Below are 22,437 nucleotides of genomic sequence, written 5' to 3'. Positions count from 1 at the left end.
AATATATACGACTAACCCTAAATTTGGCACCACTAAAATAAACCTCCAGGGCTCCAGGGCTTGGAACTTGAAGGTTATCAGAGACTCGAGTTTATGCAAAACCTACCTAGGTACTAAACTTAACGGAGTCGGACCATTTCTATACCTACCTAGATAGTAGGTAATAGGGATATATTAAAAGTCCATACTTAGATAGTATCCCCAGCTGTAGCATCACTCACCTGTGTAACGACCACCTGGGCACCTGGTCAGTATCCATCGTAAAGTGCCAGGCGATCTAACGTGTTACTACTAGTAGGTACTCTGCCACTTAGCTTTTGCAAATAATCATTGGAGAATGAACTTGTCGAACTATGCCACTCCCCGAGTCTTGGACGACTACGACTCGCTAGAAAGTGATACTATCAAAATGCTCCCAATCAAAGTCATTGAGCCCAACTATTCTACTTTCAGTTTCAGCTTCAGCTTCTCCACCAGGAAAAACCGAATCCATGTCAATCGAGGATTGCCTCTGCTCTCTTCTGACCCTGCGGCTAGCAACAGGTATATTGGACCGCATAGATCTGTTATCCTGTCTAGCCCGCTCGGAAGCTCTACTACGAACCGGGACCGGGATGAATGAGCGACGGATTGTACTACTAGTACTCGGTCGATACACCTGAAGAGAGTCGGAATTTGAGACCCAGGTATCCTTCTCGGCCTTCTCGGCCTCCTCGGCCTCTTCAAACGCCCTAATACTCCCAGCCGTGGCATCTGATACTTGAGATTGCTCATCACCATCAAAAATCTCGCATTCTAGAAAATGCCAATCGTCACTCCCAGTTACAGACTGGGCGGCGAGGCTGCATGCTGTGGGTATGGGTATCCAACCCCAGATATACCCTTCTTTCAAATGATAATCATCGTTTGCTTGTGTGACTGGCATTCCCTCTTCAACTACAACTGCTGATGTTGTCGCTGGTGCTGGATAGTACCTGCCATGGTGATGGCGACGGCGACGGCCGCGGCGAGGCCTTCTTTCTTCTCTGCAGGTAAAACATGTCGAATACAATGGGATCGGCCATTGCTCTTGCTCATGTGGAAGACATTCGAACCCACTTACTGTGGCATAATGACAAAGGTCTGGGATGCTCGAGTTGCCGATTGTTGCGTTGCAGAGGATGCAGTGCCAGTAAACGTTTTTGCACATTATAAGACGGGTTTACCTCCAGGTGCTTATGCCGAGGAACGAAGGTTAGACCGGAGGGAATGATAAGAGCTGGAGAATAATCGGGGCCTTTCCGACTGGTGAATTGGGAGAGTATTACCTCCAGTAAAGAAAGCTCTTCAACTCCAAGGAAAGGTTCGAATATCACCAGCAAGAAGCCGAGGGCTAGGGCAAACTGCCCACTGCACCAACTTGAAAGCTCCGATGCCTGAGTAACCCTTAGAGGCTGTACTCAAGTTTATCAACTGTGATGAAGATTTGACAAAAGGGTTCCAAGGTCCAAGGTTGTATTTCGCAAGAACTTGCGATCTGGCCAGGGCACGGCAGGCTACTTATGCTGTCAAAGATGCAGCTTGAAGGCCCGGTCCGTCTTTGATTGAATTGCCAGGTGTAAATGACTGGACAGATCTCTTTATTTCGATGGACTGTTTTAGAATATTCTTTGATAAAGGTCACTCGACAATGTCCTTGACAATGGGCTATTATAAAATTTGCAGGGATCAGCTTGGGTCGAGAGCTGGGATGCCTGAGATAGTTCTACGGGGGATCCTTGACTGGTTCAAGATTTTTGAATAGAAGAGAACACCTGGGCAGTAGGATTTTCAGTAGTTTGATACCAAAAGTATCCCACAAATACTCATCTGTCTCTCTTACATCTCTCTGGATGCTCCCATCAGCCTCATAGTTACCGCTGACTAATCCGCGGGGCCGCCATCAAACACGCAGAAGTGCGTTTGGCACTTCACTTCACCTCACCTCACTCACCTTCCCTTACCTCTCCCCCGGAAGTTTGACTTCACCTCTGACATTACTCATCGTCCCGACCTCCGGCGACTCTTCAACCTCATTCCTTTCGCTCTGGTGAAGCGCTAGCCTTTTCCCGTTTTTGACCCACCCAACCACTCAGCATGTCTCTTTGCCTCAATCGCCTCCAAGAGGAGCGGTAAGTGATCACCTTAGAGCCAGCGCAATGCCAATGCTGCACCACGCGCGGAGATAGAGATATAGACGAAGAGACAGAGGCTGATAGACCCGGTTAATACAGCAAGCAGTGGCGCCGCGACCACCCCTTCGGCTTTGTAGCCAAGCCCAAGCGCACCGATCAAGGCACACTGGACCTCAAGCTCTGGTCATGCGCCGTCCCCGGAAAGAAGGACACCCTGTGGGATGGAGGTGTGTTCAAGCTGGACGTGATATTCCCCGATGGTGAGTTTCGCCTCGCATCTGCGCATCGCATTCCTCGCGACGATCCGACATACTGACGCAGGCGATCTTCGCGCTTCCTTCCAGAATACCCGACCAAGCCACCAAAATGTACGTATCGATATCCGGGTTCTTTAGCAGCGCGAATCGTCGATTTGTGATCGCGCACAGAACAGACCAGTTGAACGGCTGAGGGATCTCTTGATGGAATTATGTATGGCTGACCTTGTCTTGTCGCAGGCAAATTTACTCCTCCGCTGTTCCACCCAAATGTCTACCCATCTGGCACTGTCTGCTTGTCTATTCTCAACGAGGAAGAGGCCTGGCGACCTGCCATTACTATTAAGCAGATTCTCCTGGGTATTCAGGATCTTCTCAACGACCCCAATCCCGAATCCCCTGCGCAAGCCGAAGCATACAACATGTTCAAGAAGGACCGCCCTGGTTATGAGCGCAAGGTGCGCCAGGTTGTCCGCGAGAACCCGCCTATGTAGGTAATTGTGGTGTTTGTACACTGGGTTCTGGATTGGGTATTTCTTATTCCGGGATTGGATTGGGATTTTGGGGGGGGATGGTCACTGCATGAATTCTAGCATCTCTCTTAGCACTGAACAAGCGCGGCGCAATGGTGACTACAATACACTACTACCCTAGTAAGTCTATAGTAAGACTACCAGTACCAATGGAGCTGTAGAGTGGTAGTTCCATCATCTCCATAGTCATTGGCAGATGCAATTACCATATCCACTTTATCTTATCGGTGACTCAAAGACTGCCGACATCGCCCCCCCCCCGCCGAACACCAAAAAACCTTGGCCTCACATTCTTTCTTCATCTCTCTTCTCTTGTCAATTGTTTCATTAATCAGTCGCCCAACATGTGTGGAATCTTCGCGTGTCACCAGTATGTTCCCTCTAACTTCACTCCGATGCTCCTCCCTTCAATGCCCCATTTCTCAATCCATTAAATCCACCCCCGCGGCGTGGTGGTCCTTTTCCCCGGTCCCCCACTACGCGCACGAAATGTGGGATCCCACTAATTCCATGACAGTCACCCCGATGTGCAAAAATTCAAGCCCACGGCTTTGCGCATGGCCAAGGCGTGAGTATCTCTTTCCGATTCCCCGTCAATCTCAGCAATTGAGCCCTGTCCGCTAACCTATCCCTCGATTTACAGCGTGCGCCACCGTGGTCCCGATTGGAGTGAGTCACAATTCATAATTGGAATTGCAATGCGATGGGCCTCCTATTATGAGTCAAGGCAGGAATATGAAACTAACAACTGTCCTCTATAACAGGCGGTAGCTTCATTGGCGACAACACAAGTGAGTTGAGCAAGATCGGCGATCGCCGTGGGGTACATTTGGGCTAACCGGCATATGCAGTTCTGACCCACGAGCGTCTGTCTATCGTCGGTGTTGGTAAGTACAATCATTTAAGGGCACATTCAAGAGCTCTCTTTTCAATCATACCGGTTTTCTGACTGGTTTTCGTTTCCTCAGACTCCGGTGCCCAGCCCCTGGTCAACGATGACTCCTCCCTCGCTCTCGCCGTTAACGGCGAGATCTACAACCACCGTATCCTGCGGAAAAACCTGAAGACGAAGTATAACTTCAAGACTCACTCCGATTGTGAGGTCGTCATTCCCCTGGTATGTTTCAATGGACCCGTTTTGATATTATATATCACGTCAAAATTTGGTTTGGCTCACACTTCTCCCTCCACCAGTATATGGAGTACGGCATTGATGCTCCCAAGCACCTCGATGGCATGTTCTCTTGGGTCCTCTGGGACAAGAAGCAGGACCGTGTTGTTGCAGCCCGTGACCCCATTGGTATCACCAGCTTCTACCTCGGCCGCTCCTCCATCACCCCCGGCGCTGTCTACTTCGCTTCCGAGCTCAAGTCTCTGCACCCGGTCTGCGACGACATCATTGCCTTCCCTCCCGGCCATGTCTACGACTCTAAGACCGACAAGTTGACTCGCTACTTCGAGCCTAAGTGGTGGGATCCCACCAACGTCCCCACCGCCCCTGTCGACTACAAGGTGCTCCGTCACAGCCTGGAGAAGGCCGTTCGCAAGCGTCTGATGGCTGAGGTTCCCTACGGTGTCCTGCTGTCCGGTGGTCTGGACTCCAGTCTGGTCGCCTCCATCGCCCAACGTGAGACCCTCCGCATGCAGGAGGCCTCCCGCAAGGCCACCAAGGCCGAGCTCGCTGCCGCCGCCGAGCTTGTCGGTATCGACGACGAGAACGAGCTGTCCACCGTCACCACATTCCAGCAACTACACTCCTTCTCCATCGGTCTGCCCGGAGCCCCCGACACCGCCGCCGCTATGGAGGTGGCCAAGTTCCTGGGCACCAAGCACCACGCCTTCACCTTCACCGTTGAGGATGGCCTGAACGCCCTCTCCGACGTCATCTACCACCTGGAGACCTACGACGTGACCACCATCCGCGCCTCGACCCCTATGTACCTGCTCAGCCGTAAGATCAAGGCTATGGGCGTCAAGATGGTCCTCTCCGGCGAAGGTAGCGACGAGATCTTCGGCGGATACCTGTACTTCCACGCCGCGCCCAACCGCGACGAGTTCCACAAGGAGACCGTCCGCCGCGTGAAGAACCTGCACTTGGCCGACTGCCTGCGTGCCAACAAGTCCACCTCCGCCTGGGGTCTGGAGGCTCGTGTCCCCTTCCTGGACAAGGAGTTCCTCGAGACCGCCATGAGCGTCGACCCTGCCGAGAAGATGATCACCAAGGAGCGTATCGAGAAGTATATCATCCGCCGTGCCTTCGACACCACCGACGAGCCCGATGTCGAGCCCTACTTGCCCCAGAAGATTCTCTACCGCCAGAAGGAGCAGTTCTCCGACGGTGTCGGTTACAGCTGGATCGACGGTCTCAAGGACGCCGCCGAGGCCCATGTTACCGATGAGATGATGAAGAACCCCAAGCCTGAGTGGGGCTCTGATATTCCCGACACCAAGGAGGCTTACTGGTACCGCACAATGTTTGACGAGCACTTCCCCCCTTACTGTGCTGGTACCGTCGAGCGCTGGACCCCGACCTGGTCTAAGCAGACTGACCCCAGTGGCCGGTGAGTAAACCTATGCCTTTCCCCCCTCTTTTTCTTGACCCTTGAATTGCCGGCGAAACTAACTTGGTAATCCTAGTGCCATCTCCACCCACAACGCCAAGTACGATAGCACCGAGTAAAAAGTGTCTGTTTTTGATACAAAATCGCTTTATTTTCCTTAGATTAGTTCTAGATAGAATCAAGGTGTATATATACCCGCTTTTTTATTATTAAATCTTACCCTAGGGTACAGTAGATGACATGATAAGGCAGAGCTCTTAAATATGTCCATTCAAGTTGTTCAGGTTGCTGAAACTAATTGCTATGCAACATCAACATCACATAGGACTAGGACTAGGACTCGGAGTAGAGGCATTGAAAGAGTCTTAGTCTAAGAGAACTACTGCATCCCAACTTGAATGGAGTTATTAAACCGGTACCTATATACTCCGTAGATTTCCCCCCAAGCTTGAGGTCTTGTGAGTACGGAGTATAAATAGAACCAATCGGATATAGTTCTTGTCAATATACCGTATTGTAACAAGCGCTATTGAATTGAGTGATGTTTTACCGGGGAAAACCACGATTACATAATACGGGCTAACTCGGGAACAGCCATAGCCAATCAAGTGCCGACCAACGGCCCGTGGTTGGAGTCCACCCGAGTGACCCCCCCTGCCCAACCAACTTGAAGTCGACCTTTCTCTCTTCCCCATCGCTTTCCTCCTTCTTTCACACCTTTCATCCCCCATCAACTCAATTCACAATGTCTGCTCCCGCTGCTTTCTCCGACATCGCCAAGGCGGCCAACGATGTATGTTCATTCAATTTGAATTTATACTCATCCATGCTTGTCCGGAATCCCCAGCTGATTTCCTTCTCCGGATAGCTCCTTAACAAGGACTTCTACCACGCCAGCCCCGGTTTGTCCCCGCCGCAATAATGTCGCCGATGACGAATAATCCGACTAACCAGCTCCAGCCAACCTCGAGGTCAAGTCCAAGGCCCCCAACGGTGTCACCTTCACCGTCAAGGGCAAGTCCGCCCACGAGGGCTCCATTGCCGGCCAGGTGAGTTTTCCTTCTTGCTGTTCCTGTTCCCACTACAGCCCCCCCTCCCACCCTCGGTTTTGCATCGAAAAACATGGCTAACCCAATTCCCCCATAGCTCGAGGCCAAGTACGTCGATGCTCCCACTGGTAAGGGACCCTCCCGGCGCAGACCACCCGATCCCAGCGCGCGCGAGTTTCGGCCCATGAGATTTACCTTCTTATGCGGCCCACTCGTGTCGCGCCAGGTGAACTTCTTTGTTTTTTCGAATTCCACCACGCACACAATCAAGCTAATGTATCGCCCTCGACCAGGCCTTACCCTGACCCAGGCTTGGACCACCGCCAACGCTCTCGACACCAAGCTTGAGCTCGACAACAACATTGCCAAGGGCCTCAAGGCTGAGATCCTGACCCAGTACCAGCCCGCTAAGCAGTCCAAGGGTGCTAAGCTCAACCTGTACTTCAAGCAGCCCAACCTGCACGCCCGTGCTTTCTTCGACCTGCTGAACGGCCCCACCGCCAACCTCGACGCTGTTCTCGGCCACGAGGGCTTCCTCGTCGGTGCTGAGGGTGGCTACGACGTCAACAAGGCCGCCATCACCAAGTACTCCGCTGCCGTCGGCTACAGCGTTCCCCAGTACTCCGCTGCCATCACCGCCAGCAACAACCTGTCCCTCTTCTCCGCCTCCTACTACCACCGCGTCAACGCTCAGGTTGAGGCTGGTGCCAAGGCCTCTTGGGACTCCAACTCCGGCAACGCCGTCGGCCTCGAGGTCGCCAGCAAGTACCGCCTGGACCCCTCTTCCTTCGCCAAGGTGCGTAGCTTAAAACCCTGTTTAGCGGTTATTGTGAAATGAAAAAGACTGACAATATTTCACTATATAGGCCAAGATCAACGACCGTGGTGTTGCCGCTCTCGCCTACAACGTCCTCCTCCGCCCCGGTGTGACCCTCGGCCTCGGTGCCTCTTTCGATACCCAGAACCTGAACCAGGCTGCCCACAAGGTTGGCGCCAGCTTCACCTTCGAGGCTTAAATGTCTTCCATGAGCATCATGGTATCCAGCCCAGAGAGCAATTGCTTCCCGGGTAATATCTAATTCTTCGTTTAATCGATTCCCGATCTTATTGGACTGGTAAGAGGAGAACGAAGGTTTATGGACTTTCGCAGATAACCTTGAGTGTGTATGGTAGTCTTGACTCGATAACACTTTGTATATCAAATCTAAATTTCCTTTGTCTGGTGAAATTTCTCTATGTAAACGTGATCGTGGTAGATCTGCAGCACAGCTCAAATGTGTAGCTGTAAAACATGACACCCCGATATCTGCATGGTACAACATAGCATCCCAGTATGTACAAGCTGATCCCACCCGCGTCAGAGGTTCCCGACCTCTTTAGACCCGCGATGGATATCATCTTCAAAGCAACACAAAGGTACCCCGCAAAAACATCATTAGCTCGACAAGCCAGGGCTGTGCACATCTCACTCCTTCGAATCCGAGTCCTTCCTCGAACCCCCAGTGATAGGACCACCCCTCACATACTCCGTCAAACAGAAAACCACAAAAACAATCCCCGTAAAGCCCACCAAACCAGCCAAATCAAACCGAAACCTAGGCCCAGGCCCACTAGTAGACGCAGTCCCAGACCCCGCCGTCCCAGCGGCAGCCTCCTCGCGCTCTTTGATGATATCATGATAAGCCTCACTCCTCCTCCTCTCCCCCCTCCTCAAATCCTCCGCCCTCTGCGTCCGATAATGAGCCCGCGCATTAAAATGCCTCAGCGGGTTCCGTCGAATGAAATCAAACGGATCTTCAGGATCAACTTCCCGACCCTGTCGATGTCCAGCCGTAAATTCAGCCCATTCGCTTTCAAACCCGCCAGCACCAGCACCAGCGCCAGCACCAGCACCAGCACCATCCCCAAATCCAAACGCACCCTTAAACCCCTCCTCGCTCGCCGTCCGCCCAGTCCGCCCATATCCCCCATGCGTATAGAAACTCGGCGGCGGGCCTGTAAATGTTCCGCGCCGTTTACTCAGGCCGCTGGCAGGTCTTGACCCGGCATAAGTGCCTCCGCCACCGGCGTGATGCGCATGGGCGCTGTGGCTGCTGTGGGTTCCGGACGGCGTGGCGGGGTGTCGGTGTGCGTGTTGCGTGTGATGGAAGCCATGATCTCGATCGTAGGAGGAGCGCTTGGAGACGTTGCCGAGGACGTTGTAGGCGGCGCTTATTCGGGCGAAGCGTTGGCTGGCCGTTGGGTCGGAGCGGTTGCGGTCTGGGTGGTGTTTTAGAGAGAGGGCGTAGAATTTTCTGCAGAGGGAGCGGTTTTAGTTTGGTGTTCGAGTTCGAGTTCTTTCTCTTGCCTTCCAAGGTTTATTGCGTGGGAGGGGGAGGGCCTGGTGGCTAGCTGCCTAGGTACTGGCGAGGAGCTTGACGGACGCACTTCTTTATCTCATCTGCGGTGGCTGTTACGGGTAGGCCGAGGGTTTCATAGTGGTTTTTTTCTTTTGCGGGGCGCGGGCCGGTGCTGGAGAATGATGCGGTGAATATGATAGGGGTTGGTGTTGGTGTTGGGGTTGAGTGGGAGGATTGGGAATTTAGTGCTGTTGGTCGGGGTCGTTTGCGGATTGCTGCGCTGTGGTGGTGCTGATAGCGGTGTCGACTGGTTTGACGGGATGATGAGACTAGGCTCGGTTTATGTACATGGAAAATAAATATTGAGGGGCGAAGGGGAGGCATTGCCTTGAAATAGAGAGCGTTGGTTACATTTGAGGGAGTTGGAGAGTTGGAGAGGGAGAAGAAAGCGGAGCGGAGTCGGAGTCGGCAGAGAGTTGGCGATCGGGTGGCGTCATTGCGGGATTGGCACTCTTTCAGATTGGTATGCTACAGAACTATGAACTATGAGGGATTTCTAAGAATAGAAGTCGTTATCTTTCGAGTATGATTTTATTTTTTCTTGGACTTGGAATTTTGACCTAAGTTCTCACCAAGGAGCTCAAGCCTAAGAGTTGCTGGTACCTAGGTAGTAGCTAGTTCGATCGGGTACATGCACTGATGATCAGATTAGATAAAGGCAGCCCTAGGGGCAACCTCAGGAACTTACCTTAGGGTTTCTTAGGGTTTCTTAGGAGTAGTTCATCTCCAATACCAGAACTCCGGGGCCGGACTGCAGCCTCCCCACTCATACTGTCATCATTGGTGACGCCACCTACCTAGAACTCTCACCGTGATTTTGTAACCCCTCCATCACTTCAGAGAACCGTGTTCAGTGCGGAATCTTCTGCTAGATATGCTATTATATGGCCTATTTTTGGATTAGAGTCACTCCACTGGGATCTTCAAGTTTCTCATCATTACTCAGGTGAGACCAGGAAGTATTGCTCTTGTTGGAAACTTGAAGTTTCCTCGATTCTAGAATTTCCCATTTCAAGTTGGTGTGCCTATTGGACCCGGACGAGGTGAAATGAGGTCACGCGACATGAGAATTTAGCGTGAATGCCTGAATCTGGCCGTGTAGATTTGTGTGAAAACGACAGATTGTTAGAGTCGTGGAAGAGGGTGGGTGCAGATACAGCTGCTTTACGTGATAAGTAACATGGATTCCACTGTCGATCCAGGTAAATAGATACCTTTAGTATCTCGACGCCGTCAAGTATAGTCTTATCTACGGAGGAGTTGAGGAGTACTCCGTAGCGGTTTGAGAAATAACTAGTATACCCCACCTTTCAGCTCTTCCTCCTCTCATGGATAAATTCGATACATCGCAAGGGAATTTTAATGGCCTATGCCGTGTAACGACAACCCGTGGGGCATATTCCTCTTTGATTGGCCCTCAGACACTTTGTGTCACTCCATTAGACCACTAGCGCTGATCTTGTCAGCTAGTATCTGTACTCCGTACGGTAGTTGGCTGATATTTCAAGACCTCGTCAACGAAAAAAGAGAGAAAAAGAAAGAAATAGTTGCGCCAAATGCAAAGTGCAGAGATTTTGCGTTTTCCAAATTCTCTTGTATGCTAGCTAGACGAGGTCTAGGATTGGTGGGAATTTCTTGTGGCTGGCTGCCCTTGCGGCGTCACCGACAGCTGCGGGTCTCATCGTGCTTCTGCAGGTAGATTTATCACCAGTCGTCATGGATACGATACAGTATTCATGCATTAAACAAGGGGGCCCCTTCCCCTTGATTTATCTTCAATGATGGAACGCTTTTAATCACCAACCGATCGATTATTTGAGAGACTCGGAGTTCGTGGTATTCTGCACACTGTCCTTTCCTCACCAGCCCTGATATTTTAAGTATCCTATGTGATAGCACGGATCATTTCGCACATGATTTGAAACGTGCTAGTATTTCAGGTTACATTTCTCTATCAGTCTTTACAGTTTTTTTTTTACAGCATCGCGATTTGAGAACATAATGGAGTCAACTCCAATATCATACATCCTACGTAGGCGCGATGAACATGCCTGGATTTTGGAACTCAATTCTTCTCAGAGATTCACTCTCATGACGGTCGGACTTTCGCTATTTACAGTAAGTTCAATGATAAAATTGATCCCCCTATAGATATCCTCAGCTAAATAGCCTCGGCTTAAAAGGTCATTTTTCTCTACGGAATGGTGAGCACATCTGCAATCTAGAACTCGCTAAACCGTTCTGATATCTCTGAAGATAATTCCAATTATGCCAGAAGCGCTCGTGACACGAGCCGAGGTTGCGGTTGAAAACCGTATGTCCAGCAATGACCTTTTGAACCCCCACATAGAGCTGATCTAGATACAGGTGAATATTGGATCAGTGTGATGCTCATAATTGGCGCAGTCACCTCCCTCGTTTGTGCGCCCATTTTTGGCCACTTGATTAATCAAATCGAAAATATTCAACGCTTCTATCTACTCGGTTTAATATTGCTTCTCACTTCCACGCTATTGTTCACTTTTGCCGATTCCCTGCACTTATACATGCTTGCCGTGATCACACAAGGTGCTTCCATGTCGATGGTTTTCGTGACTGGATTATCTATAATGGTTGGTTCCGCCCCAAAGGAGAAAAAGGGTTATGTCTTTGGCTACCTGCATACTTTTGTGGCGGCCGGGCTTATCTTTGGACCCCTTTGCGGTGGAATGATCTACCATTATGCTGGATACTGTGCTGCATTTGGAGCGGTCCTTGTACTACTTGCAATCAACCTCATCTTCTGCTCGGCAATAATAGACAGACTCACTGAAACAAAGTGGCCGAATGCACCTGAAATTGATGATGAATCTGAAACTGAAGATTCGGATGATGCTACTGCATACGACTTTGACGGAAGGAGAGACGACTCCTGCGAGACTCTCACAATGTGGCATCTTATCCGGGAACCTCGGGTTATGATATCAGCAACATCCATTCTATCTTATTTTCTTCTTATATCTGCTCTTCTGAATGTTAGCTGCCACCGCAATATCTGTTTGGAAACTCGCTGACAGTAATATAGACACTTCCAGTCTTTGTAACAGACCACTTCCAATGGGGCTCATTGGAAGCTGGCTGTACACTCTTACCAGTCACTATGACTGTTGTTCTTGGTCCCCTTTCAGGTAACTTGAAGCCATGCCACTACTCACAATCGTGATCACTTTCTAACACAAGAGCACTCTTCATAGGCTCGTTTCCTGATCGATTCAACACACGTACACACGCAGTCCTCGGATTTGGTTTGGCTACACCATGTTTTATCTGCTTGCGTTTTATTCGGCACAACACGATACAGCACCAGTTGATTTTGATTACGCTTCTATACCTGATAGGTGTTTCCCTTAATACCGTGAATCCCGCCATGATGGCCGATATGCAAAACGCTCTCTTCGAGCTCGACGAAACCAGCCCGGGGACTTTCGACGATAATGATGCTATTGGGAGAATACGTAGTATCCAGTATATGGCTCAGTTTGCTGGATTGATATTGGGTCCCGTGCTCGGAGGTCTTATTGACCACCGATATGGCTGGGTGATCATGACTACAGTCCTTGGTGCCGTGGCTGCAGCCACTGCCATAGGATTCTGGCTTTCCGGACCAAGAAGCGGACGATTCCACGAAAACAATATCGTCAAGGAACGAGAGCCCCTACTGAAAACACGCGATTTGCAGAGTTCCTTTGCCACGTGCGACGAGCAAAGTTCAGGGATTATCCACTACGCGACATTTGGTTCAACTACTTCCTCTGGAACAAGCTCCGTCAAGGGAACTTCAGCCTCAATTCCATTGGGACATCGGTTCGTGACAGCAGCGGAACGCCCAGATCTCTGGCATCCTACACATTCAGACCCAAACCATGGCGTATTTAGCTTTCCATTATGGAGCCAGGGAGCTGTTTTCAAACGGTATTATCGACAACTAGGAGAGATCAAAGAATTGGCCCGGTACCAAACCATGATTATACGGAACTCGGATGAGAGAGTAGTTGCTACCGGTGTATGTACTCCCTTTTTTTGGCCAGAGCTGGCTCGAGCTCCAACTGTTTCACTCTACGCGGATGGTCCTCCTGAATGCGCCTCGACTCTCCCAGATGGAGGATGGGAGACAATATTGGCCAGAGGGGTTATTCAAGCACGAGCAAGACTAGGGGAGCTCCCATCAGACGAGACTTTGCCTCTCACCGGGGATCAAAAGAAAGATGAGGCCACAGCGTGGCTACGAAATCGACCAAATGCCCTATCAGGGCTGCTGGTCGTCGTGGCAGATAACTACCGAGGCCAGCGCCTTGCCGGAATTCTCCATCAAAATTTCAAATCCTTGGCTCGCCAAAACAATTTAAAGGCGTTGGTCATCCCGGTCCGACCAACGCACAAGTCTCAATATCCGCACATTCCGTTCGAACAATACTTTAGTTGGATCCAAGAGGGCCCCTTCCGTCAAGGATTCAGATGGCCAAGCTCTAATACATCCGACCAGCCCCTTCCATTTGACAAAGAAATTCGAAAGCATGTGCGAATGGGAGCTAAAGCCGTGAAGCCAGCGGTCAGAAGTTTCACAGTGGTCGCCTCTGCTGCGGAATGGCAGCGGCGGTTCGGAGATAAGCTAGCGTTGGATGTGCTCACCGATGAAGATGGAGGCCGCTGGCTTGTAGGCAGCAAACTGAATGGGTTGCTTTTGAATAATGAGAAACAGACTACTCCTTTGCGATGGGATGCGAAACGTCGAGTTGGTATTTACTCGGAGACGAATATGTGGATGTGGCACCCGTTGTAATTAAGAGCAGAAGTTTCAAATTCAATACAACCGTTCTATTCTTTTGTTTCAAGTTTGCTATGCTATCTTCCCAACCTTGACTACTAAAAACGCACATATTCCAGCATCGCCGCATTGCCGCATTCTTTGATTCACACGGCTTTACAAGCTTGCTGATCCGATTTATCCAACAACCTTGATGCACACCTTGCCAATGTGAGTTCCGGAAGTCAGATACTCAAATGCCTTGATGGTTTCCTCTTGGGAGAAACCAAACTCCTTCTCGACAGGCAAACGAAGACCTTTGCGGGCAACGAAACGGACAACCTCCTGCAAAAGCTGCGTAGATCCAACGACAACACCGCGAACCACCGCTCCCTTAGCAAGAGCTAGACTTGCGACATCAGGCATTTCCTTTGCTTTGGAAAGGAACCCAATGACTGAAACATTGCCGCCCATCTTAACTGAGTTGATACTTTCAGCGATGGTGCCGGAACCACCGTTTTCAAATACGTAGTCGACGCCTTCTCCGTTAGTGAGTCTCAAGGCCTCCTTGGACCACTCAGGATGAGACTTGTAGTTGATGGTATAGTCCGCGCCGAACTTTTCTTTGACTAAGGCGAGCTTATCGTCGCTAGAGGAAGTCACAATAGTAATTGCTCCTGCGGCTTTGGCTAGGATCAATCCCGTGAGGGAAACGCCGCCAGTTCCTAATGTTAAAACGGTCGTCAGAATTTGAAGATAGTATACAACGGATTCGAATATTTGTTAAAAATCGTCACATACCTTGAAATAGTACAGTTTGTCCGGGCTTCAGTGGCGTCAGGGCATAGAGGGCATTCCATGCGGTCACACCAGTACAGACCAGAGTGGACCACTCCGAGAAGCTCTGGGGTGAGTCCTTGGGGACTTGGACGACGGAGGCAGCGGGGACGGTAATGTATTCTCGGAGGACACCATCTACTGGTGCACCATGGCCGTTGTTCCAATCCATTTGTTGGCCGTAAATATTGGTAGGATCGAAGGTAGTAATGACGTGATCATCCTTCGTGACATTCTTGACGCCTTCGCCAACCTTAACGATAACACCGGCAGCATCGGAACACGGGACAACATTGTCCTTGACAGGGAATGGGTATAACGAGAGGGCGACACCGACATCCCGGTAGTTCAATGACACAGCGTGAACCTTGATCAAAACTTCGTGCTTGGCAGGGACTGGGATAGATTCCTGGACGGCCTTGAAGTTTTGGATCGAGTTCCGCTCGCCGGGAAGGCGAATAACAGTTTGTTGCGACATAACGTTCAGAATTCGACTGAATGTTCAACCTTGAAAGCTTAATGATGTTCGGATAGAATGGAACGACTGACGAACGACGCCTGACTCCAGGGTTTATATAGCATTTTCAGGCTACCTAGTGCACTCTTGGAAGTTTTCCGTTCCATGCTTATTAAACTTCTTCCTTGAGGCAAGGATAACGTCACCTATAGAAACAAATTTTAGTTTCTCACGCACTGTAGCGTAGTCTATCCCTATCTACTGCGACGTGGTAGTTCAAACTTTGAAGGTAATCGAATCAAACAGCTCGATCTCCAACACGACGTGGAGAATCACTTCGGTCTATGTGGGGAAATTTCCCCAATCCCCAAATCGACCCACTCCCCCAACCCAATACAACCCATCTCAGTCATCCCGATATCTAAACTTGGTCCATCACGATACTCCATACCTAGGTACGGGTTAGAAAGATAGGCCGACCCCGGAGAGATACTATCTTGCTTGGTCATTCGGAGCATTTTCGGTACTGATATTTATGGAATTAGAAATCGCTCATCTCGGCTGCTTTTAGATTATGCAGCGGGACAAAAAGGATCCGGCGTGTGAAAAGTAGGTGGATTAAACCTGCCTTTGAGAAATGAATGTTTGGCTTGATTCCAAGATTATTATTATTATTATTATTATTGGAGAAAAGAATACTATGACATTTCAATGTTCCAATCTTGAAATATTGAGATGTATTAATTCTTTCCATATGCAACTAGGGTCTCTCCTATCATCTTTATGAACGGAAATGGGGAATTCCCTAGCATTATGTGTGACCAAATTGCGATGATCTGATCTGGTAATAGGACGGGTCGTATGTTGCCCTCAAAGGAGGAGTCATTGACTGACGATAAGCCCTCATGAACAACCTCTTGAATCCATTCTATGAGTCGGATTTCATGATCTAAAGAATATGAGTGTCCAATTGAACCGAAAGAAATAATACAGGACAGAAAAGGGGGGGATATAAAGTACCTGTTAAGGGGCTATCTTGTTTGGTACTCTGGACATGAGATAGCCATTTCTCAAGAAATACACAGGACTCGAGGCCGCAAAGGGTGGCCTCAATGCTCCAAAGTACCGCTTGATTATGTTTGAAATACTGAATACCAAGGTTGACCAGTGTCGCAAGGAAATTTGTTGCGTGATAGGCGGATAAGAGCGAGCTCCATTTGCGGTCCACGATTAGAGAGGATCGAAGGGATTCAGCGATCTTGGATGGTATCCAGGAGAAGATATTCCTCGATTTAGACACACCGGAGCAATTTCGAACGTAGGCAAGGCTGAGAAGGGCACTCGATTTGAACGGTAGAGGACCATTGGGATCTAGAGGTTCAAGGTTTGACTCTGGTGTTTGCTGCCAGCATGAGGTCCATCTACGCAGAGCATTGCTAGTATCGTTTAAGTGAGATTAGCACGAAACTTCTAGAAGGAACTATGAAGCTTGGTTAATGTGGCAGACTTACTCGAATGTTTCTTCATAATCCTCTGACGAGGCCAATGACAAGGTACCGGATACAGAGCGTCGAGTCCAAACAATGCTTTGCAGCAGTCCATGAATCAGAACATAATTTGCAACAGGCGAATTGCTGTAGGTCGGTCGGTAGTTTGGAGATAACAGGGCGTTTAAAGTATCACGGAACAGTCCTTGTTCATTAGGAGTAGTCTGTCGCAATAGGTTCCAGGTGACTGCATCTGGCGCAGTCCACTCCGGACAAGAGCATGGAAGCCTCAGGTTAATCTCATCGCACAAAATGCTAGGCGGTGTATCGTTGGCAATATTTTGAATTCCAAGGAAACAGAACGCGAAAAATTTTGTCCGTCGTGCTGATTCTTCTTGCGTCCATTCCTCCCAGCTGCAGCGTTCCATCGATTGTGGATTTTCTTCCAGGCCGCTCAATCGCAAGGATTGAGAAAGAAGACTTTGTAAAATGCAGGCCTCCGTTTTCAGACTTGCGTCACTTTGCCATGTCGCAAACTGAGCGAGGCAAAGCAAGCACCCCAGCCGGTCGATTGACTCGAAACTTGACGTGCCTCCCTCTGACAAAGACTCAGACTGGTTTCTAGCTATACTTCTCTGTTGGCTATCAAATAACAATGCCTTGGAGAAGCGGAAGAGCAGTCTTGCCGAAGTGGTCTCAAATCTGTCTTGTGCTCCCACTGCCATCATGGCCAAGCAAAGCTCTGGTGAACACGTTTCGAGTTTGAATGTTGGGGAGTGCGTGAACGGGCAGTGAGGATAAAACCCAGTGAAGTAACCAGCCAGGAAACGAGTTAATGCATTGGCAGAAGGTAAAATCGGATTGGGGAACTCTTTTTCTACCCTCCTTAACGACATGAGTAACCTAGATCGATTTGAAAGAGTGACGTTGGGGCATGCGAAATGCGGAATAATTTGAGTGGCTTAACAAGGATGTCAGCTCTTCATAGTAATGCCCATGACGAAGATATGGATTCTCACCTAGTGAGAGCTGGGGAGATGGGAATATGGTAGGAAACTCAACTGCAGGAGGTCCACCTTGCTCTGTAGGAGGACTTCTCGAAGGAGCGTTGAGTGAAGGAGACGAGACACTGAATTATATCAGTTTTATGTTATACTAGTACAAAAACCGAGATTTTCACACCTGAAAATATTTCTAGGGTGTCCACAGGTATCGATAAACGGAAGTGATAAGCTTACGTGAAAGAGTCAACATTTGTGCTATAGCTCAAGGACGGAGGAGGTTGGTAAGCGGGAAAGCCGGCATGGCGCTGAGACTCGTTTCCATACCCGGGAGTACGGCCATAACCTGTATGCGGTAGGTCACTATGATCTGAGAGAAAAATTCGAGTACCATTCACGACCTGCGAAAGTGAATCATTGGGACTCTTCAAGTGACATGAGACACGCTCGTGACGACGTAAAAGATCACGACGAGAAAACGAAGCTCCACAGGGACAGGAAAACGGTTTTTCATTAGTATCTAAATTGTATGAATTAGTGCTGCAACAATACGCCAGGGCGGAGAACATACGTCGTCTTGTGTGCCGTTGCAAGTGCTCTAATCTCCGAAAAGACCTCTGGCAATATGGACAGCTGAATTCCTTCCCAGCATCGGAGCTATTTGCTTGTGCAGCTGACATCAGATTCATATATCCTTACGTATGAGTTTGTGGGTGTGAAAAATTCCAACCAATGCGAAAAAGAGCATTCGCAAATCAAGAGACGTCAAAAATGCGGGCATAAGTTGAATGCGCGCTGCGATCCTTAGTCAACGCGTGGCTGACAAATCACATTGCCACCATTAACTATATCAACTTTTGGACAAAACACTACACATTAAACATTTTTGCTCCTAGCTGAGGGATTCATAAGCTGGGCTATCCTATGGAGTCACCAGATTTCGCTCTTTGGGGTTTGTACATGCCCATGCGATGCAGCCCTGCAAGTTATGACAGAAATCTACAATTGGTGACTATAACCCATCTCACGAACCTGTTTGCAGTCGGTTTACGTTTTAGCCGGGAGCTGGAAGGCCGCCTGGGTAGAACCGAGCAATGTCAAGCTTCTAATTTTTTTTTTCTCACGCATAAAATATTAGAGCCATACTTAATACGCGATAGGGAATGTCGGTCAGAGCTCTCTCGACACTGCTTGGTTTCAAGAAAGAACATCTTCACTTATTGGGAAAACCAAAATGTTTGCCACCAGGACCAGCACATAGATTTCCATGTCGTCATATTTTACTTGGCCTTTGTGCGCCTTAATCAAAATTAGGCCGCATTCTAGCTTTCGCAGAGAGCTTGACGTTTGAGGCCGCTACGCCACAATTCTAGACCAATATCAAAACTTGGCCCATGCGTATCCTTGGACAGAGGAAATTTTTTTTTCTTTTTAAAAAAAGGAAAATACTACTAGTGAATTTCTCTGTAATAATTTTCAGAAGAAGCGAATTTGGCACTGCTAAATGATCATGTCGGCCAAGAGCCCTGGAGCCTTCAGCCTTCCGAATAGACCTAGATCATGAATATAGCATACTTCATTGTAGGGTTCCCTCTCCGGCTAAATTTAGCTTCACAATTCACATTTAATTTGCATGGAGTTTCCAGAAATAAAATGCGCAGTAATCGGGTTGCGGCTCAAAACAGATTTAAGGCCAGCCACATCCATAGATAGGCGTCCGAGGCGTCCGGGGCAAGCCGCAGCAACCTCGTCCTATTGGTTGAGTCTTAGATATCTTGCTGTCTTTCCCCACTCCGTTGAGACCGCATGTTTGGGCATCCCACCATGACAGAACGATGATGGTTGTCCGTTTGCTTCCTGCTGCTGTCTAAGCCTCCAGCAAACAGGGCTCCATCACTGCCGGTTCAGCAAAACACTGGCACCCGGAAGATTTAAATAGCCTCAATATCCTCGATCAAGATGAGAATATCATTCACACCTACAAAACCCAAAATCCTCAGCAGCCTCATAGACTCCAAAGTCCAAATCACAACCTGAACCACCTAAAAAAACGAAATCATGCACGCTACCCAAACTATTCTAGCCACTTTCCTGGCTGCCTCTGTTGCTCTTGCTGCGCCCTTCACCCCTACTCCTACCGCCGGTGCCACTTCCACTTCCACTTCCGTTTCCACCACATCCGCCGACTCCGATTGGACTATCCAGGGCCTTGTCCGCGTATGTACCGACGATGATAGCTCGTGTACCTGGACTTTTGGCATCTTCGATGGTGCCGAAACCACCGACTGCACCTACATCGTGAATGGCCCTGATGTCAGCGGAGGCCCTACTCAGTGCGGCGACTTCACCATCACTAGCAACTACGCTGCTGGAACCCCTCCATGGACTCAATTCTCCGTTGTCCGAAATGGGCTGATTATCTACCCATCCTATGATGACAACGTCCTTGCCAATCCTCCGGTTGCCGACTTCACTCAGGCTCCCCAGCCTACTTGGACCCCTTAGAGCCTCGTATGAGGGCGAGAGACGATCAGAAAGAAATCAATCCATGCCAGTGACTACAAACGACTCGGACAAATTATCCTTCACATGTTGCTTGCGCACTTGCCTTAAATCTGCATATTTTTTAAGAAGATTATTTTTCCTACCTGGGTATTAGAGCTAAAAGATGCCGACAGTTTATGTTCAAGTCATTTCTGCTCCACCGGGGTTTAATTTATGAACTAGAGTTTAATCAATCTTGCGATCTTCTTTCCTTCCTTTCAAGTTCTGTTTCAAAAAGCTGACCAAGACGATGTCACCACTAGATATTAGACTTCCTGTACCTAAGCAGTATCAACAATTTTATCGACACCCTGAGCCTTGAAGTAGTACCGGGTTTGGGTAAACTCATCCCAGGCATTGCCAACCTCTTCTAGGTAATCATTTCTCTACTAGTATCAGGACCTGCTATTAGCACCGTTGGGAAGCTACGCTTTTCCCATCTTTGGAACCCAAGGAAATTTCCAGTTTACTGTGTGACCTGTGTCAGGGTTGCCTGTGGATGCGCTTTTTATTTTCAAGCGTTACTAATCGGAATAAGTCACTAACTAAATGGTCATAGACTGGATTTTATCTACTCAACATCAAATTAAGAAATGACAAGCTTTCCGGCTGGGTGAGGAACGTCAGCAAATTACGTATGTGCCCCTGAAGACGACATCCGCCGTTTGACCCACTTTGATCGACAGTAGGCGCCTCGAACATACTACTACCGTACTCCGTAGACCTTGTTATATTACTCCATCCCAGGTGTCTGCCAAATACTTTTACTAGTAGAAATTTGACTCAACCGCCCGATTAAAACACAATGTTTCTCATTCGCGGTTTTCTCGGTGCCCTCTTGTCTTTACCGGCCCTGGGCCATGTCCATCATTTTTACTCCGGGGTTTTCACTGGAAGTTCCTTGTATGGAGTTGCATTCAACGAGAAGTCTTCTCAATTGAGCATCATTTACAATGGAACTCTTGACATCTCAAGTTCCAAGTGGATAGCCACAGATGTCAGTCATCACTCCTGCTCACTGCGCCATGAATAGGTATACTAACACCTAATAACGTTGGAACAGACGAGTAACAGAAACCTCTACATTGCAAATGAGAACACCTATGAGAGTTATGCGATCGGTCGGGACTACTCACTATCCCACAGAGGAAATGTTTCGATTTCTGAAAAATGTTTGAAATAATCACAAGACTGCCGAGATCAGTGTACATACAAGCGCTAACTCTTATACTAGGCAACAATGTCAACTTTATCGTTGCGTCAACCGCTAAACCATTCACTGTTTTTGGTGCTCCCTATTCCACAGCTTGCTCTGGACAGGTTATCAAAGTTGGATCTTCCGGAACTTTGAAATCGGTAGAAGCCAATATCACATACGGCAGTGACTCTGGAATCCATGGACTTGCACTCAGCAGTGATAACAGATTTATCTATTCTGGGGATGACATGGGGGGGTTCCATCTGGACCCATTCCTATGATGAAGCAACCAACAGTGTGTCAAAGCTTCAGCAACTTAATATGAGCGGCAACCCAAGACATCTTGCTGTGTCGCCGCAGGGGTCATTCGTTTATGTGATTCTCGAGCAAAACAATCAGCTTGCTGTTTTCAACCGGGATGAAACAACGGGCCTTATCAGCGGAAGAAATAAGACATTTTCTCTGCTTCCATCAGGTAAGTCCACCAATTTTTCCCATTAGACCGCTGTGTTCGAATGCTCAATATTTTCCAATCTTTCAACCAGGCTATTCCAACAGTTCGCTCTACTGGTCTGACGAAGTCAAGTTCTCGGTCCCACAGGACAGGGGGAAGTACCCCAAATATCTGTTCGCCACTGTCCGTTCCAGAACCTCTACCGACCCCGGATTTGTGGCTGCATACTCGCTTGACGAAACCACTGGCGCTATCAGTGATTCCTTGTTCATAGTTCCCACGTCGGGATCTGGTGGTGCCTCCAATGCCATAACACCCGCAATTTTCTCAGAGGAATATTTTGCCATCGCGGATTCACAGGGGAATTTTATTGAAGTTTGGAAACTGGGAGAAGATGCTACTACAGCTTCGGTTGTGGCCCACCTAGATGTTGCCGAAAGCCCGGCTAATATCGCTTGGGTTGATTAAGGCCACGGAAAGTTCTAATTGTTTACAACTTCGTTGAATGTTGCACGACAACCTTGGAATTGCAAATTCATCAATGGTCTCTTGCGATCGTTTTTACCTTGTTCTTCCCCCCCTGTGCGGGTCGAGATTGCGGCTGCTCCAGTTGACTTCAGTCTTTTGTCTCTTTCTAGTTATGTCTCCTCCCAGGTGGTTTGTAAAGAGCCTATACCAGGGAAAACCTTTCGCCTTGCATACTTGCCGAATGCCAGTGGTAGTT

At 48.9% G+C, this 22,437-nt stretch overlaps 10 protein-coding genes across 10 annotated transcripts; 6 read left to right on the top strand and 4 right to left on the bottom strand.

Moving 5' to 3' along the window:
* Positions 1-936: 936 nt before the first annotated feature.
* On the bottom strand, positions 937-1,189 carry N7533_002564 (uncharacterized protein; the record flags this gene model as incomplete). Its single annotated transcript, XM_057099214.1, has 2 exons — positions 937-1,068; positions 1,103-1,189. The coding sequence occupies 2 exons, from the start codon at positions 1,187-1,189 to the stop codon at positions 937-939; spliced, it is 219 nt and encodes a 72-aa protein (XP_056964350.1).
* Positions 1,190-2,115: 926 nt separating this feature from the next.
* On the top strand, positions 2,116-5,623 carry N7533_002563 (Asparagine synthetase 2; the record flags this gene model as incomplete). The annotated part of the gene is made up of 11 exons (XM_057099213.1): positions 2,116-2,150; positions 2,253-2,413; positions 2,651-2,900; positions 3,004-3,063; positions 3,461-3,511; positions 3,587-3,612; positions 3,708-3,734; positions 3,795-3,830; positions 3,912-4,060; positions 4,138-5,504; positions 5,581-5,623. The coding sequence occupies 11 exons, from the start codon at positions 2,116-2,118 to the stop codon at positions 5,621-5,623; spliced, it is 2,205 nt and encodes a 734-aa protein (XP_056964349.1).
* Positions 5,624-6,249: 626 nt separating this feature from the next.
* Positions 6,250-7,569, top strand: N7533_002562 (porin; the record flags this gene model as incomplete). The annotated part of the gene is made up of 6 exons (XM_057099212.1): positions 6,250-6,297; positions 6,373-6,406; positions 6,465-6,553; positions 6,651-6,681; positions 6,847-7,349; positions 7,420-7,569. The coding sequence occupies 6 exons, from the start codon at positions 6,250-6,252 to the stop codon at positions 7,567-7,569; spliced, it is 855 nt and encodes a 284-aa protein (XP_056964348.1).
* A 449-nt stretch (positions 7,570-8,018) lies between these two features.
* On the bottom strand, positions 8,019-9,276 carry N7533_002561 (uncharacterized protein; the record flags this gene model as incomplete). Its single annotated transcript, XM_057099211.1, has 2 exons — positions 8,019-8,847; positions 8,981-9,276. The coding sequence occupies 2 exons, from the start codon at positions 9,274-9,276 to the stop codon at positions 8,019-8,021; spliced, it is 1,125 nt and encodes a 374-aa protein (XP_056964347.1).
* Positions 9,277-11,220: 1,944 nt separating this feature from the next.
* Positions 11,221-12,005, top strand: N7533_002560 (MFS general substrate transporter; the record flags this gene model as incomplete). The annotated part of the gene is made up of 2 exons (XM_057099210.1): positions 11,221-11,266; positions 11,314-12,005. 2 exons carry the CDS (start codon positions 11,221-11,223, stop codon positions 12,003-12,005), a joined length of 738 nt encoding a protein of 245 aa, XP_056964346.1.
* A 353-nt stretch (positions 12,006-12,358) lies between these two features.
* On the top strand, positions 12,359-13,771 carry N7533_002559 (uncharacterized protein; the record flags this gene model as incomplete). Its single annotated transcript, XM_057099209.1, has 1 exon — positions 12,359-13,771. One exon carries the CDS (start codon positions 12,359-12,361, stop codon positions 13,769-13,771), a length of 1,413 nt encoding a protein of 470 aa, XP_056964345.1.
* Positions 13,772-13,933: 162 nt separating this feature from the next.
* N7533_002558 (zinc-dependent alcohol dehydrogenase family protein) lies at positions 13,934-15,050 on the bottom strand (the record flags this gene model as incomplete). The annotated part of the gene is made up of 2 exons (XM_057099208.1): positions 13,934-14,460; positions 14,537-15,050. 2 exons carry the CDS (start codon positions 15,048-15,050, stop codon positions 13,934-13,936), a joined length of 1,041 nt encoding a protein of 346 aa, XP_056964344.1.
* Positions 15,051-15,769: 719 nt separating this feature from the next.
* On the bottom strand, positions 15,770-17,412 carry N7533_002557 (uncharacterized protein; the record flags this gene model as incomplete). The annotated part of the gene is made up of 3 exons (XM_057099207.1): positions 15,770-15,978; positions 16,050-16,465; positions 16,541-17,412. 3 exons carry the CDS (start codon positions 17,410-17,412, stop codon positions 15,770-15,772), a joined length of 1,497 nt encoding a protein of 498 aa, XP_056964343.1.
* Positions 17,413-19,575: 2,163 nt separating this feature from the next.
* Positions 19,576-20,022, top strand: N7533_002556 (uncharacterized protein; the record flags this gene model as incomplete). The annotated part of the gene is made up of 1 exon (XM_057099206.1): positions 19,576-20,022. The coding sequence occupies one exon, from the start codon at positions 19,576-19,578 to the stop codon at positions 20,020-20,022; it is 447 nt and encodes a 148-aa protein (XP_056964342.1).
* An 844-nt stretch (positions 20,023-20,866) lies between these two features.
* N7533_002555 (uncharacterized protein) lies at positions 20,867-22,181 on the top strand (the record flags this gene model as incomplete). Its single annotated transcript, XM_057099205.1, has 5 exons — positions 20,867-21,058; positions 21,125-21,182; positions 21,296-21,515; positions 21,556-21,734; positions 21,805-22,181. 5 exons carry the CDS (start codon positions 20,867-20,869, stop codon positions 22,179-22,181), a joined length of 1,026 nt encoding a protein of 341 aa, XP_056964341.1.
* Positions 22,182-22,437: the final 256 nt, after the last annotated feature.

This window comes from Penicillium manginii, assembly GCF_028828005.1.
Source record: "Penicillium manginii strain IBT 31320 chromosome Unknown utg000002l:1.0-5564898.0:1.0-5567710.0, whole genome shotgun sequence".
Lineage (NCBI taxonomy): Eukaryota > Fungi > Ascomycota > Eurotiomycetes > Eurotiales > Aspergillaceae > Penicillium > Penicillium manginii.
Note: the sequence above shows the minus strand (reverse complement) of the source record. Positions and strands in the feature narration are given on the sequence as shown.